Below are 14507 nucleotides of genomic sequence, written 5' to 3'. Positions count from 1 at the left end.
CTTCTAAGCACTGCAAATGCCTAATGCATAAATTGGAACTCCTAGGTGTTCTTGTTGACTGTTACTGCAAAAAAAAGAACATATGACTTTGCAGAGCTTTTTGTCTTTAAGTGGGCAAGTGCAGATTTCATTTCTTGGTAGTTCTGAAGGCATTTTTGTTTATATTGTGAGCCCACGATAGCAAAATTTGTGGCATGTAGGTTGGTACCGTCAGTTCAATAGGCGAGACAGAAAAGAAGGATGCTACACCAGTGATCATCCTGTTAGATAGTGTTGTTTTAATCTTGGTGCCATGTTTGTAGTACTAGTTTTCACTAAGAAATCTCAAACCAATCCACCTAGCTCATTGTTTATGAGAGGTTTAGGCTTGGTTGGATTTTATGCTTGGAGTGTGGCCATCAAATCTGTCTACAGCGAGTGTGGCTGAGCTAGTGGAACTAGAGTGACAGCTTAAACCAAGTTAATAAATTTAACAACACAAATTTCACATGAATTCAACGTAGGCACCCTAAGGAGGACCGGACCGCTGGTAATGCACAATCTTTAACAGAAACATGCAATGGCATGACTGTAACACCTTCCACATTAGGTAGCGACAATCGCTTGTGTTAGTGGCAATGCAACATGCACAAGCCTTAATACATTGGCTATTACTTTGGTCCCCATGTGGCAACTTTAGTGCAGCAAATTTAAATCACAGACGCTGATTATGGTGAAACCGTCTATATGCATAATTTCAAGAATAATGTGTGTGCTTATTGCTAGGTTGCATCGAAGAGGCGGACATTCGTGGATTTCCATTAAGTCTGTTAGGAAGGTACATTCTTCTCCTAATGTCAAGTTGTGTAGGCGATGCATATTATTTTAAATGTTTCGTGAAATAAACAACCATGATGTTATATTACTGTACCTGTAGCTGTAGTTGAAGGTCTTGCAGTCTGTGAGCAAATAAAGAAGGTGACACGTGGACAAGTTAAACAGCAACAAGGTCACAAAAGTGCATTACTTTCTTAGTTACAAGAGCACTCAGACATTATACACCAGTCTCTTTCCAATATGCTTTTTACCTAGTGTCTGCCTCATATCCATCTGCAAGGTGTCTTTGTTCTTTCCACTCTCTGTGAAGTGTCTGTCAGCAAATTAAAAACAGTTCTCGGTGTGTTTTCTACGAAGTCACTCGGCCCAGACAAACTGTGATATTCCAGTCAAGCTGTGGCTGAATACATGAACATAAACCTGCCATCATCATTGCTGTAACACGACAGTTGGGTACGGAGCTCACTCTGTGCTGGCTCGAGACTACGTAATTCTTCCAAGTGCTTGTTTCCTTATTTGTAGTCTTCTTTCTCTCCACTTGCTCTAAGTGCAAAATTATCCAGACAGAAAGAAAAGGCACAACAAACCATGACCGGATATTGTCCAGATTTCTCAAAAGTACTGCCACATGAATGATCACACGGGTTGCTCAAGCAAGTGTACATCGACTTTGCGATTGAAGATGCTGTTTGAGATCACTAAAAAATATAAGTGGTTAGTCCTAAACAAAAAACTTGTTTTCTAATATATCTCGCCTTCAGCTGTGTAACAAAGACACAATATTTCCACAGGTTGCCATGGTCCAATGGTGATTGAAACCCTGAAGCTTGGCATTTCTCTTCTGAAAGGAGGCAATCAGGAAGTCCAAATGGTAATGCACATGAAAGTTTCAACTGAGAGCTTCAATGTATGTTATGATCATTGTACCCTTGAATATTATTACCATAATTCAGTGCTGTGTGTCTGCTACATACATGTACCCTGTTTACAGTCAGATTAATTTCGCAGTCAGATGCATGTAGTATTGTGGTAAGGTCCTATTGTGGTAAGGTCCATATATCAGTGTATCATCAATAAGAATGGTGATGCATTGATGCGCAGAATAGCCTTAATTGCCTTTGTACCATTAAACCAAAATTAATTAGATAAGTTATTATTAATTAAATTGAATTAACTAGAATTGTACTGTACCAAGCAGCATGAGGATTCCTTCAAGAAGCATCTTTTCTGGGTGGAATTTGTTAAGTTTAATTGAAAAAATTGAAAACAATGCCAGCATAGAAATAGCCAGATGCTTATGGCAGTAGTTTCTTCCTGTAAGATAGAGATAGGTAACTATGCTGAATAAATCTGTCACTTGATGATGCAAATGGCTGGCTTTAATCTTGAAAGGTTGTACTACCAGTAGGCAGTAGATAAAGCCGTATGTCAGTATAATGAATGTAACCAATTGTCAGCTATAACAAAGTACATCTCAAATGTTTATTGCCAATGTCAGCATGTAAAGAATGTATACTTATAGCAAACATTGTATACCCCAAAGATATTTTTGTGTTGGCTGCAACTTTCTTATAATGAGGGTTAACTGTATTTTAATAGATTTAACATTGTGATTATTTTTATTTGGACAGAAGACCTTCACTGTTTTGTAAATTTGGCAATACACACTTTAAATGCAGCAAGGAAATTTCATGTAAAGGAACACATAGCTAGATTACTAGTATAAGTTTCCAACTTGGTTGATGTTCGCCACAATTCCTATTAACGTATAGTTGTCTTGTGCGTGCGAACAACACAAAAAAAAATTAGTTTTTTTTTTTGCCTTCTCACAGCGCATGCTGCAACACCTCAAGGAAAAAAAGGACGTTGGGTTCTTCACTTCCATCGCTGGGCTGATGAACTTGTGCAGGTGAGGCAACTGGGCCGGACTGCTATGCTTCTTAAGCGAAGCAAGATGTCTCAAAGTGTTTATGAGTGGCCACACCACTGAAAAAAATGGTGCTCAGCTATTTCAGTCCCTCGGTGTATAGTAAATGGTAAAATTTATTTTCAAAGCTTTTCACGTTAAACTTGTTGCACCTTGGCTTTTTATATTGTGTCGAAATACAAAAGACATCGCACATGTGTAGATAATTAACAGTGTATTTACGTTTTGTTTTCTGTAATTCACTTCAGCTGTGCCACTGAATGCAATTCAGTATTTATTTTTGTAATGCCAAGCTTGACCAGAAAGCCTATCAAAGAGGGGAAATACCAGGCATAAGGAAAACTTTGCAAGCAAAGTTCTTTATACATTTAGGAGGCAAACTCCCTAGTTGCCCGACCCACAAGAGACCAACATTTTTGTGAAGTGGCACTTGTTGCCAATAAGGAAGAGCTTAACAGAGAGGATGGATTGAAAATGTAAACAAATGCTGAACACCTGTTTTACAAGTTTAATTTGTTGCATCAGTTTTGCCCTTCCGAACCCTCTCCTATGGTAGCAATGTGGAGTGTCAAGTGTAGCAACAATCATAATTTGGCTTTGTTCGTTTCTTTGAGGTCTCAAAAAGGTAGTCCCCGTGTTATACGTGCTTATAGTCACTTCTTTTTTGTCAAGTGAAGTATACATTGCCTCAGGATCGTGCAACTGTCATAGCCTCTCACCCTTTTCTCTTTTGCCACGACACATTGTAGCGTGCTGGACCTGGACGCCTTTGAGCGCACTCAAAAGGCGGAGGGCCTGGGTGTTGGGGCAGAGGGGACGGCAGGCGAGAAGAACATGCACGACGCTGACTTCACGTGTGCCTTGTTCCGCTTCCTGCAGCTCCTCTGTGAGGGCCATAACTTAGGTGAGGAGGAGCTGCTGCGATCTTTGAGTTTTCATTGTTTGAGCAGGCGTTCTTGTTTTCGATATATGTAGTCCTTGTAACTGATTTCGTGACTCGCTCTCAAGGTGTGGCATAACATGCTGGCCCCCGAGCATGGTGATGTGCTCTGCCTTAAGAATCTTGGAAATAATAATAATAATAATAATAATAATAATAATAATAATAATAAGAAGAAGAAGAAGAAGAAGAAGAAGAAGAAGAAACAAAAAGGGGAGGTGGTATATAGACCATGTAATGAAGTGAACACTACATTCCACTTACTATATACCTGAATTATGTGTTATGTGACGTATATAATGTCTCATATAACACATAACTTTTTATTTTAGTGTTATGCAGTACTGGGGAAGGCGCAGCTGTGCTCTTTCTCAAAAGTATGCAAGCTACATTGCGTGTGACTGCCAGGCTTTACTACAGACTATATAAGAAAGTCCTGTGGTGCATCATAAGCTCCAACACCCTGGAGAATGAAAGAGCTCTCGGGAGCGGCGCAAGGCCTGCACGGCATAGCTTAACAACGTAGATGGTGGAGGCTTGGAGGGGCCTGTGTGCTTTGTTGTCCAAAAATTACGCCTTTTAGTTGAGAACTTATTCAAGTGTCACTATTGCTAGGGCTGGCTTTCTTGGCATATGAAAAATATATCCATAGGGAGCTGAGGAACACAGGTTGCAGGTTTTTCCTGGCAATTATGCAGTATAAGCAAATGAATACTGATGAAGCACCAAGCTTTGCTGTGTTTATTTTAGAAGAATAGCAGAACTATGGCTTGATTAGGTCACTTGGAAGCTATACAGCAAGGTATCCTTCATATGCATATGTACTTTGTGAACTATTCAAGAGCTCTTGGTTGTAGCACTTACTGTGCCTAATGATCTGTACCTAATGCAATGCTTGCCACTGCAGTGCTGAATGTCTCATAAGCAGTGCGCAACAATTAGCTTTTGAATTCTTATATTAGCTAACGCTTCTGTCTCAGGATGTTTGCGTGTGACTTCCAAAACATGAATACACTAGTCATATGCACTGCTGCAGGTGTACATATGTCAGTTTGCCCACAGTTTATGGTTATGCTTCAGTATACAACATTGAATATTTCGTTGCCAAACATAATTGACCCACAGAATGTTTAGAATGTGATTTCTTAAATAGCTTTGTTGCCTGCATATTGGTAGCATTAATTTCCTTTTGCACACAAACAGGATGCAGTGTTGCATCATATATTGGGTGTTAGTGGTGCACAAAACTTGAATGAAAATATGGAATTACATTGGTTGTTATTCTGGTGTATACCAGCAACATGTCAGATGTCAAATCATGCCATTATTAAACAGATTCATGCAAACTGAAAGTGATCGATACCCCAGATGACACTGCACGAGCATTGCTTTAAGCTGAGGGTGTGTTATTCACGCCAAGGAGAGTGAATGATTGATTCTAGAGCGGTTCTGCCCTGACAAAGTGCTGAAGATATGCAACTTCAAATTTTGTGATGAATGAAGCACGACTAGTGCATGTTGCTGTGTTAGCTGGTTTTCTGTGTTGCAAAGCATAAAACCAGCATAAAGAAAAAGAAGATAAGAATGAGCCAAGCCATGGTGACTCAGCAGTTGTGGTGTTCTGCCGCTGAAAGTAAGGTTTTATGTTTGATTCCTAGGTGGTAGCTGCACTTTGCTGAAGGTGAAGTGCAGAATTCCTGATTTATTGATCAGTCTATGTCAAAATACCCCTGACGACCAAAATTGATTTAGAGCCCTCCACTACAATGTCATTCATGGTGCATGTGCCAATCAACCAATCAATCAATCAATCAATCAATCAATCAATCAATCAATCAATCAATCAATCAATCAATCAATCAATCAATCAATCAATCAACGAGCTAGCCAATCACAATTAATCAATTAATCAATCAATCGATTAAATCATTAAAGTTCTCACTACTTATCTCCCCCTTGTCTTTCTTTGTCTCCTTCATATGTTTTTAGCATTGATTATATACATTGTAACTCGACCATGATGGTAATGAGCTCCCTCTGCAGCATTATTCAGAGCCAAATAGCTTTCACTTGTTATCATGCATCACTGTAACAAAGTTCAGAACTGTGTTGTGTGTCAAACTTTAAAATTAATTTTCCGCACACCTTCTTTCATTGCAGAATTCCAGAACTACTTGAGAACACAAGCTGGCAACACAACAACGGTGAACGTCGTTATCAGCACTGTGGATTACCTGCTCAGGCTGCAGGTATGCCATTAAGTTACAAAGTATGCATGAAATGTCTTCGATGTCGGGTCACGGCATTGCTTAGAAATTAAGGTTTGCTTTAAATGTCACCACCAAAACATGTTTGTTAGTCGCAGTGCCGTTTCATTGGTGCAAAGAAAAAGTCTAGTTAATTATGGACGATAAGTTTTATAGCCGCTTATGCAGCTTCTTCATGAAGAACAGTGTGAACTACAGTTATTTGATTGTAATATGCCATACAGCATGGCCTCTGGTAAAAGAAAGGAAAGTAGTGTTTGGATCTAATGTTTTCAAAACATTACTTCATGCATGCATACATGTATACATTTGGGGGAGACTTCTGGAAGGAAGGGGGTGAGAATGTTGCTGGCTTATTGCTGCTGTATCCCTTCTGAACGCACTGCGTGAATGGCATTCGAAAAAAGTAATTATTCATTCTCTGCTTTGCTAGGAATCGATAATGGATTTCTACTGGCATTATTCAAGCAAAGAAGTCATCGATCAGCCTGTGAGTGCACATCACGCTGCGTGGACTGATGCTTATAGCAGTCACCAATTGATTCGCTCACGCACTTTTGTCGCAGGGCAAGGACAATTTCTGCCGTGCTATCACGGTGGCCAAGCAGGTGTTCAACACCCTCACTGAGTTTATACAGGTGAGCAGCCAGCTGTTTCCACTGGAGCACAGTCATACGATTGCGAACAGATAACAACTATTTTCGAAGTCTTACTACGCTGGACTGCACAGGAAGGGAGGTGGAGTCTAAAGTGTACAGCTTTGTCTGCCAATGTCAGCGCCAATGCTGTTTGCTATCTGTCATGCCATAAAGCCCCTTGCCTTTATTTAGTGTAGGGAGCTTGCTTTCTTTACTGAAGCTAATTAGGTGCAGCACACCATCCTCAACATCTGCCAAGATGCAGAAAGTACCCATTTACCAGCGACAAGGTGCACATGAAAGCTATCGCGTTTTTCTTGTTTGGCAGAGATTGAATAATGTTTTTTTTTGAGGAGACTGGTTTTCAAGCATGATAAGAAAATAAATGCTGAGAAGATGCAATGTAAACCTAATTGTGCTGTAGCATCCTGCAAGTGCTGTTTGTATGAGACTGTGTGAGTCAGCCGTACATAGTTTCGTTGTGAAGCCCCGGCCGTTTAAGTATGTGGTTTAAGATGTGTCTTGCGTTAGGGCAAGTGGTGCATGGTATACATCCATATTTTCTAGTGTCTAACCCTTAAGGCAGTTATTATTACCGTTGAAGTAAGTTTGTACAGAAACTGAAGCTTACATTACCACACACGAGAAAGCGATGAAAACGTTGTTGGCATTACAGACAGTGCTTTGAGCGCTGTTTGTCATGGATTTTTTTCCACAATGCTGGCCAAGTGCAAGGATTAGGCTGCTGCAATAGAATTGAGGTACTCCAACTCTGTTGTCCACGGTAATGAACTGCCTCACAACTGTAGGTGTCTGTAGCATTCTGTTTCATATGTCGTCATTGTTTAGTACAAGGTGGGAAAATATATGTTGTAGAAATGGGAGATAGGGGCTCAGAATGTTTCACATGTAGATAAGCAGTCCTTTGATGTTATATTTTCCCCACCATGTGATCACATATGAAAATTTGCTGCCATAAGATGGAATCAGATGATGCAAGACTGAGGTAATTGCAGATCACTGGTAGATGCCTCCATGCTCCAGTAGACATAAAAGGGGGTGCTGGTGATGATTACAATTTGCTCGACCACTTTTGCCATGCAGGGTCCATGTTCATTGAACCAGCAGGCGTTGGCACACAGTCGTCTCTGGGATGCGGTGGGCGGATTTCTTTTTCTTTTTGCCCACATGCAAGACAAGCTCTCCAAGGTAACACACGCATACATATGCTTGGAAGATGGTGCTGCTTGTTAAAGCTTGGTTCAGCTGTGCTGTACATGCTAGTACAATCTACTTTATTTTATAGACATGATTCAAGGAACCAGAGGACAGCTGCATAGCTTGTGTTCAAAACCAAGTTGACATGAAAGATCCTGCACATTGTCACCGTAACAGTATAAACGATGTGCCATGAAAGGTGCACAGTACTAAGGAATATGGTTTTAAAGAATGTTAGTAAACTACATGCATCAAGGGAAGATTTGTGCGCGAATACTAATCTATATTTATTTACTTAGCCGAGGTAAATTACACGCCCAGCAGTTATAGAATTTAGTAGGAGGTGCTTCACAACACTGTTTTTTATTAGATGCAAGAAATTAATGCTGTAACGTAAGCATAACCCATAGTAGAATTTTTGTTACAGAGTTATTCAGCAAAAAACTACATAAACCTGCAGAATAAAAAAACAAAAATGAAATGTATACTACGCACATACAAATAGTACTAAATTTAAAAAAAATTTCCAAAAGACAGTTGAAAGCCGGACAATCTAAGCATGAAGACAATGTAATACAGAACAAGTATGCTTTGAATTGTGCTTTACTACAGCTGGGTCTACAGTGCAGGTCAAATGCACCCAGATGTTTTTTTGCCGAAGGCTTTCGGTTATACTAGCATGGATTTCTGTGGTTACATACATTGCATGCACTAAATGCAGTACTTTTTCACTTTTTTTTCCACCTAGAACTCAAGTCAGCTAGATCTCCTCAATGAGCTGTTGCAGCTGCAGCAAGAGATGGTCATCATGATGCTGAGTATGCTTGAAGGTGGGCTGAACGTGCTGTAAAAAAAAAACTGAGCGCGATTGCTTTATTAGGGCTTCATTTTATTTTCTTCACAAATATGTACAACGGTAGAAAACTACCAGAATGGTTATTGTGCTTTCCAGTTGTCGTAGCTGATCAGTTCCCTGTTTGAAATACTACATCATTATTTCGGGTGAAAAATACTGCTGCATTTATCAAAACTTTAATTATGCGCCAGAATAGAGATTTCCCTTTGAATGGTCATAAAATATATATTTCGAATTTCTTTTTTCTTCCTGCATTTTCATTGTAGCTTTCTTGTGAAGGCATATTTCCATATGTGTTTCAAGAATTCATGCTTCTGCACGCAAATTTCTTTCTGTTCGTTCAGAGTTGTATTGTGCAGCATTGGTTATCATAACCATCTGACCCATTTGTTAACATATGCATAACAGGTTGAATAACACTCTTAAAAGCTCCATAAAGGTAATATTTAACATTTGTTTGGTATAGTTATGGCCTTATCTTTTTATTATGAATTCAATAAAGGCAACTCGGTATGCAGCGTTCAAGCTTAGCTCTCAACGCACCTAATTGCTCTCATTATCACGAATTTAACACCTGTGGTGATGTAATAAAAATGAAGTATCAGAAAATTATGAAAATTCTTGAAGTGTTAGGCCTCATATGAAAAGCCGTGTCACTCTGTTTGGTCTAAATTTTTTAGGTGACATCAAGCGTGTTGTTGCTCTAGTTCCTTTGAAGTTGGTTGCCCTTGTGATATTGACACGTGTACTTATCTTTATCGGGCGACCACGTTTCGCCACCTAACAAAATGTTATCGCACAGCACGGGACGCGCCTGCATGCATCCGAAGTTTATGGAAAGTTATCGATGCTTCTACCCGGCTCTATGTTGTCGCCGAACCTTGTATTATCTGATTTCATCGCGTAACGCGAATGGTGTAGAACTTTGTGGAAGGCACGCGGGTCCGAACGTTTAATCTGGAACATTCGATGATTCCTGTATAAAAGCCGACGCGCTTGACCCGCTGATCAGATTTTCGACGATCGCCGACTGTGTTCGCCGCTATCGTTGTGCTTTAAGTGTATCCTGTTTTGTGGGCACAGGTTCGCCCAATAAAAGCTAGTTTTGTCTTTCACAGTACTGCTACTGTGTTCTTTCTTCACCGTCACTACCACGTGACAATATATAGAGTCATAGGTGAATGTGACAATCAAGGACTTCTGCTGTATATACAGGCAATGTGATGAATGGAACCATTGGAAAGCAAATGGTGGACACGCTGGTGGAATCTGCCTCAAATGTTGAGGTGAGTTCTTCACAGAAAATGTTCAGAATGCAAACCAAACCAACAACATACTAGAATCCAAGAAAGTCATTGAAATGAATTGTGAGCCAGTACAAGTCAAATATTATCCTAACAGCATAGTAAAAGAAAGCATGTCACTGGCAACGGCAACTGTCAGTCAAACACACAACAATGAGCAGGTGTAGCCAATAGCCTGGCATGAAATGAACTGTATTTTTCCGATTTGTTTACCTGTTAATTGACCATGCATACGAAATTGGGCTAGTTGGCTTGGAATGAACACTCCAAAAACAAAGCACATGTCAGAACAATCGTGCCGGTATTGTCCTCCTTTTTATCATAGTGCTGCCTTGGGAACTGTTTGCAGAATGTTATTCTTCATGCGCTTTATCTGCACTTTATCCATGATTTCGGCTGGCAAATTTCTTATCTGATTTTTTTCCCTGCCGAGCTTGAATAACTAGCATGTCTATTGGCGTGCTCTTTAATTACCTAATATACACCTCAAAAGAAAGCACAAATCACATCTAGATATTGTTATGCCTCATTGCAGCTCATTTTGAGGTTCTTCGACATGTTCCTCAAGCTCAAGGAGCTCACATCATCAAGTTCATTCCAGGTATGATGTGCACCCAACAGGATTTGCCATTAGGAGTCTGGTGGTGTTATGTTGTGACCTGTGCTTCTGTAATTACTGCTTGCAGGAGATTGACTCCAAGAACACCGGCTGGATCACACCCAAGGACTTCCAGAAGGCCATGGAGCAGCAGAAGATTTACAACCCGTATGTTTCATATACGACTATATCCTACTTTCTTAGATTAGTATCCAACTTGCCAACCTTTCCGAGTTTTCTGGCATGAATCTTTCATGCCTTCGAGTATTACAAATGGTTTCTTTTTTGAGCTTGGAAATGCATGCCCCCTGACTAAGTTAGGTGTTGTTTTAAAAACCTTTGAAGCCCATTTGCTCATGGCAGTGTGCTGTTTTGGTCTATTGAAGTGTCTGAAGGATTATGGCAATATGACAATAGAAAGGTAAATGTGCTTCATTTTACCTTCCCAATGTTCTTGTTTTTGGATGGGACAGACAGTTTGAAAAAATGGGTGCCGCCTTTGTTAGTTCTTCAGTATGTTGTGTTGGCAATGCATATTCAGTTAATTAGTTAAATTAATTAATTCAATAATTCTATGGGCATAAGTAAATTTGGGACGTGAGAGAGAAAAGTTCAACGGTAAGAAGGGCAGAGAGGTTGCCCTAAGGTACGTTCCCTGGCCACGTATTCTCTGCGTTAGGAGGAACGAAAGCGGGAAAGAAAGATGTACGAGATGGGTGATTATGACAAAACAGGGAAGGAGGCAGAACACACACTGGGCAAGCCTACTCATAGGCTAAAGTCCTGCCCATACTTTTTTTTTAAAGTCAACTAAAGCCCAGATAGGAATAGCTTGAAAACAAGATCTCACAGCCCTGCCTAGGGCATAATACAGTAAAGCCTCGTGAAAACAAAATTGAAAGAGAAGCAAAATTACTTTGTTGTATGCATTACTTTGGTATATCCATTATTGCATGTACTGCAATGTCAATCTCTAGGGAGTATTCAAAGGGAATTTCACCTACTTTGTTATATCCATTGTTTCGTTATGTCCAGTTATGTAATAACAAGGTTTCATTGTATATCATCCTCTCAGAAAGGTTGGCGGTGAAGATGGGAAAGAATAGTAGTCAACCTCTATCAATCTTGCATGCATTGAGGATAGTCATGTACTATGTGGTCTATAGATTTAGGTACATGGGCAAGCAAGATTACCTGTATTGTGCATTATGCTGTAAGCTTAGTGGGTGAAATACTTAGGTGTTCAGTGTATGTGTAAGACTGCGGTGAAGGCTTACTCACAGTAATGGCTGTACCTCCTCTAGGGATGAAATCGCATTTCTTATGAGCTGCTGTGAACCAAACATGGATGACCTGATTGATTATCGTGAGTTCACGGAGAGGTTCCATAACCCAGCCAAAGATATCGGTAAGATATTTTGTTGTGGTGAGAATGTCCTGCGGCTAATTAGTTTGTGCTTATGGTGGTGCTTTACACTGTGTTTTAGCTCATGGTAACAGTGTTAGTGTTATGTTTAATTGTTTTAATATATTGTAGGTTCTATTTGGATTCAACCTCTATGTTACCATGTAGAAGTTTTGAAAATATATTATGAAGTATATGAACAGGAAAAAAATGTCAAATAAATCTCTTACATGACGCAGTCAGCTGACTATTGGATTTTAGAAGGGCTACTTGCATGCTCAGAGATGATATACAAGGTGCTCAGATTATTACCATGTTACTCATTCAAAGCTCAATATACCATTACCTGTAAACTCATATTGGGGAAATAGAACAATCGAGAATATTCTTAATGTTTCCTAGTTTTACAATACAATTTTTGTTCTTCTTTTTTCTTTTCAATTATGGGCACATCATGATGACAAACTCTGTTTCAGGATTCAACTTGGCTGTCTTGTTAACAAATCTTTCGGAGCACATGCCGAATGATCCACGGTAAGGAGCACAGTCATATTCCTTTCTTGTAGCAAGCCGTCATTCATTATTCTATATATATATATATATATATATATATATATATATATATATATATATATATATATATATACATATATTTTGTAAACCCTGATGAAGATCGGTCCACCGATCGAAACTGTCGATATTAAATACTTGTTCTGTTTACCTTGTAGCACCACTCAAGTTCTTTACGTTTGAAAGGTAGCCTGAAGAATCCTACTACATATAAAGCCTACTACTGAAGCCTACTACATATATATATATATATACATATATATAAAGGAGCGTCAAAATGGCGCTGAGAAAAAGATACCTAGTTTCAACCACAACACTAGTGTAACTAATACGTACTGACTGTAAGCATGGTATGTAGACAGGACATTGTCAGAGGCTTCTCTCTCTTTGTAAATGTCTTATTTTTACATATCTCATTTGTACATAGCCTTTGTTCTGCCGACATTACACGTGTGACTATGCGCCACCTTGTTCAGGTCTCTGCTCTACATAAGTACATCTTGGTCATAATAAAAGTTCTCAGATTGTTTTGAGTGTCCTAATGCAAAGTCATGTTGTCCTCCCAGGTTGCAGCGTTTCCTGGAAACTGCTAGTAGTGTGCTCAACTATTTCGAGCAGTTCCTTGGTCGCATCGAAATTATGGGTGAGCAGGAAAATGGTGCTCAAAGTTTCTCTTCATCTCTTTTTGTGACATATGTGGCAAGGAACTTCGTGTATGGTGCTGTGTGTCAATGCTCTCTTTATGAACAAGAAAGCATGGTTCGGTTCATTTACTGAGATTTGTGTCGTACGATCTGGTGTTCTGATTTCTTTCTCATTCTTCTTTTCCCCCTGTTTTATTCGCAGGTAGCAGTAAGAGAATAGAGAGGGTCTACTTCGAGATCAAAGAGTCCACAATTGATCAGTGGGAAAAGCCACAAATTAAGGCAAGCAGTCTATTAGCGTTACTGATTTGGAGCACGACCTTGTTTTGCCGCTTTCCACACCCACCAGACATTGTCAATGGTGTGTGCTGCAGCATGGCAGACAACAAAGAATGGTCTATGAGACTGGAAACGAGAGTAAAATCTCAGAGGGCAGGTTGCACGTCAAAATGTCAGAAGCCATATTGCATCTTTCCACTGTTTGCTGTACAGGGGCGCTCACTACAGGCTTTGCCTAGTGGGCGTTGTAGGCAATGAAAAAATGGTACATAGTGGGGTAGCAGATTCATTTAATGGGTTTTTTAAGGTTATTCTTTAATAATGTGCTTAAGGATTCTAGTAGTAGTTATGCAACTGACACATCTGGAAGCATTGGCTGCTCTTTGTTATTTCAGCTCTCTTTGTCTCCATTCATGTGACATAACAGAAAACATCGTTATGATGTTTCCATCACATTGATAAGATACATTGAACAAGAATGTTGAAGAAGGCAAGGTACTGTTCACGGATATTAATTTCCCCCTTTCTTTCCTGAGGTCATTCTCATCATTGTCGTTAATCTTGTACATTCGGTAGAAGATGATAACGCTCTTTGTGATATCTTGGTGCTCTTTCTTATTGTGCACTTAGACCCAAAGAGGTTTTTGGAACGCAAAAGTCATACCAGAGTTGAACTGTTTTTCACCTCAGTTGGGAAGCCAGGGATTGAAGTTAATGCACATCTTTGGCTTGTGTGTGCAATATGCAAACTACACTTCTCAATTCTGTAGTGCAGACCACAGGGAATTATGTTCACTTTTGCAGAGCTATAGCCTCCTGTATTGGCTGCATAGTTGACCTCAGACCAAAGCTGCATGAAAGCTGGGGTGACTAGTTTCAGAGAAAGGTCTTTCTGATGCTTTTTTCCATTCATGTCTGCTCTATTTCTTGCCAAATCTGCATAATAACCGTTGAGGGGAGGGATCAGCTCAAGGAGAAGGTGTGCACACAGAAAAGGGACAAACACAAGGGCTGTGCGCGCGTCATTTGCTGTGCTATTCTTCTG

General features: G+C 39.8%; 1 protein-coding gene across 6 annotated transcripts in view; it reads left to right on the top strand.

Moving 5' to 3' along the window:
- Positions 1-14507, top strand: part of RyR (Ryanodine receptor) — a 340296-nt gene that overhangs the window by 285019 nt on the left and 40770 nt on the right. For all 6 annotated transcript variants that reach the window (XM_070526816.1, XM_070526813.1, XM_070526812.1 and 3 more), the window contains 15 exons: positions 1608-1687; positions 2649-2725; positions 3493-3647; positions 5844-5932; positions 6384-6440; positions 6517-6588; positions 7693-7797; positions 8555-8636; positions 9878-9948; positions 10502-10567; positions 10653-10732; positions 11869-11972; positions 12446-12503; positions 13106-13182; positions 13386-13465. In XM_070526816.1, the coding sequence (XP_070382917.1) occupies positions 1608-1687; positions 2649-2725; positions 3493-3647; positions 5844-5932; positions 6384-6440; positions 6517-6588; positions 7693-7797; positions 8555-8636; positions 9878-9948; positions 10502-10567; positions 10653-10732; positions 11869-11972; positions 12446-12503; positions 13106-13182; positions 13386-13465 (1253 nt within the window). The remainder of the gene's footprint in view (positions 1-1607; positions 1688-2648; positions 2726-3492; positions 3648-5843; positions 5933-6383; positions 6441-6516; positions 6589-7692; positions 7798-8554; positions 8637-9877; positions 9949-10501; positions 10568-10652; positions 10733-11868; positions 11973-12445; positions 12504-13105; positions 13183-13385; positions 13466-14507) is intronic.

This window comes from Dermacentor albipictus, chromosome 10 (assembly GCF_038994185.2).
Source record: "Dermacentor albipictus isolate Rhodes 1998 colony chromosome 10, USDA_Dalb.pri_finalv2, whole genome shotgun sequence".
Lineage (NCBI taxonomy): Eukaryota > Metazoa > Arthropoda > Arachnida > Ixodida > Ixodidae > Dermacentor > Dermacentor albipictus.
This window is presented reverse-complemented; position numbering and strand designations above follow the sequence as displayed.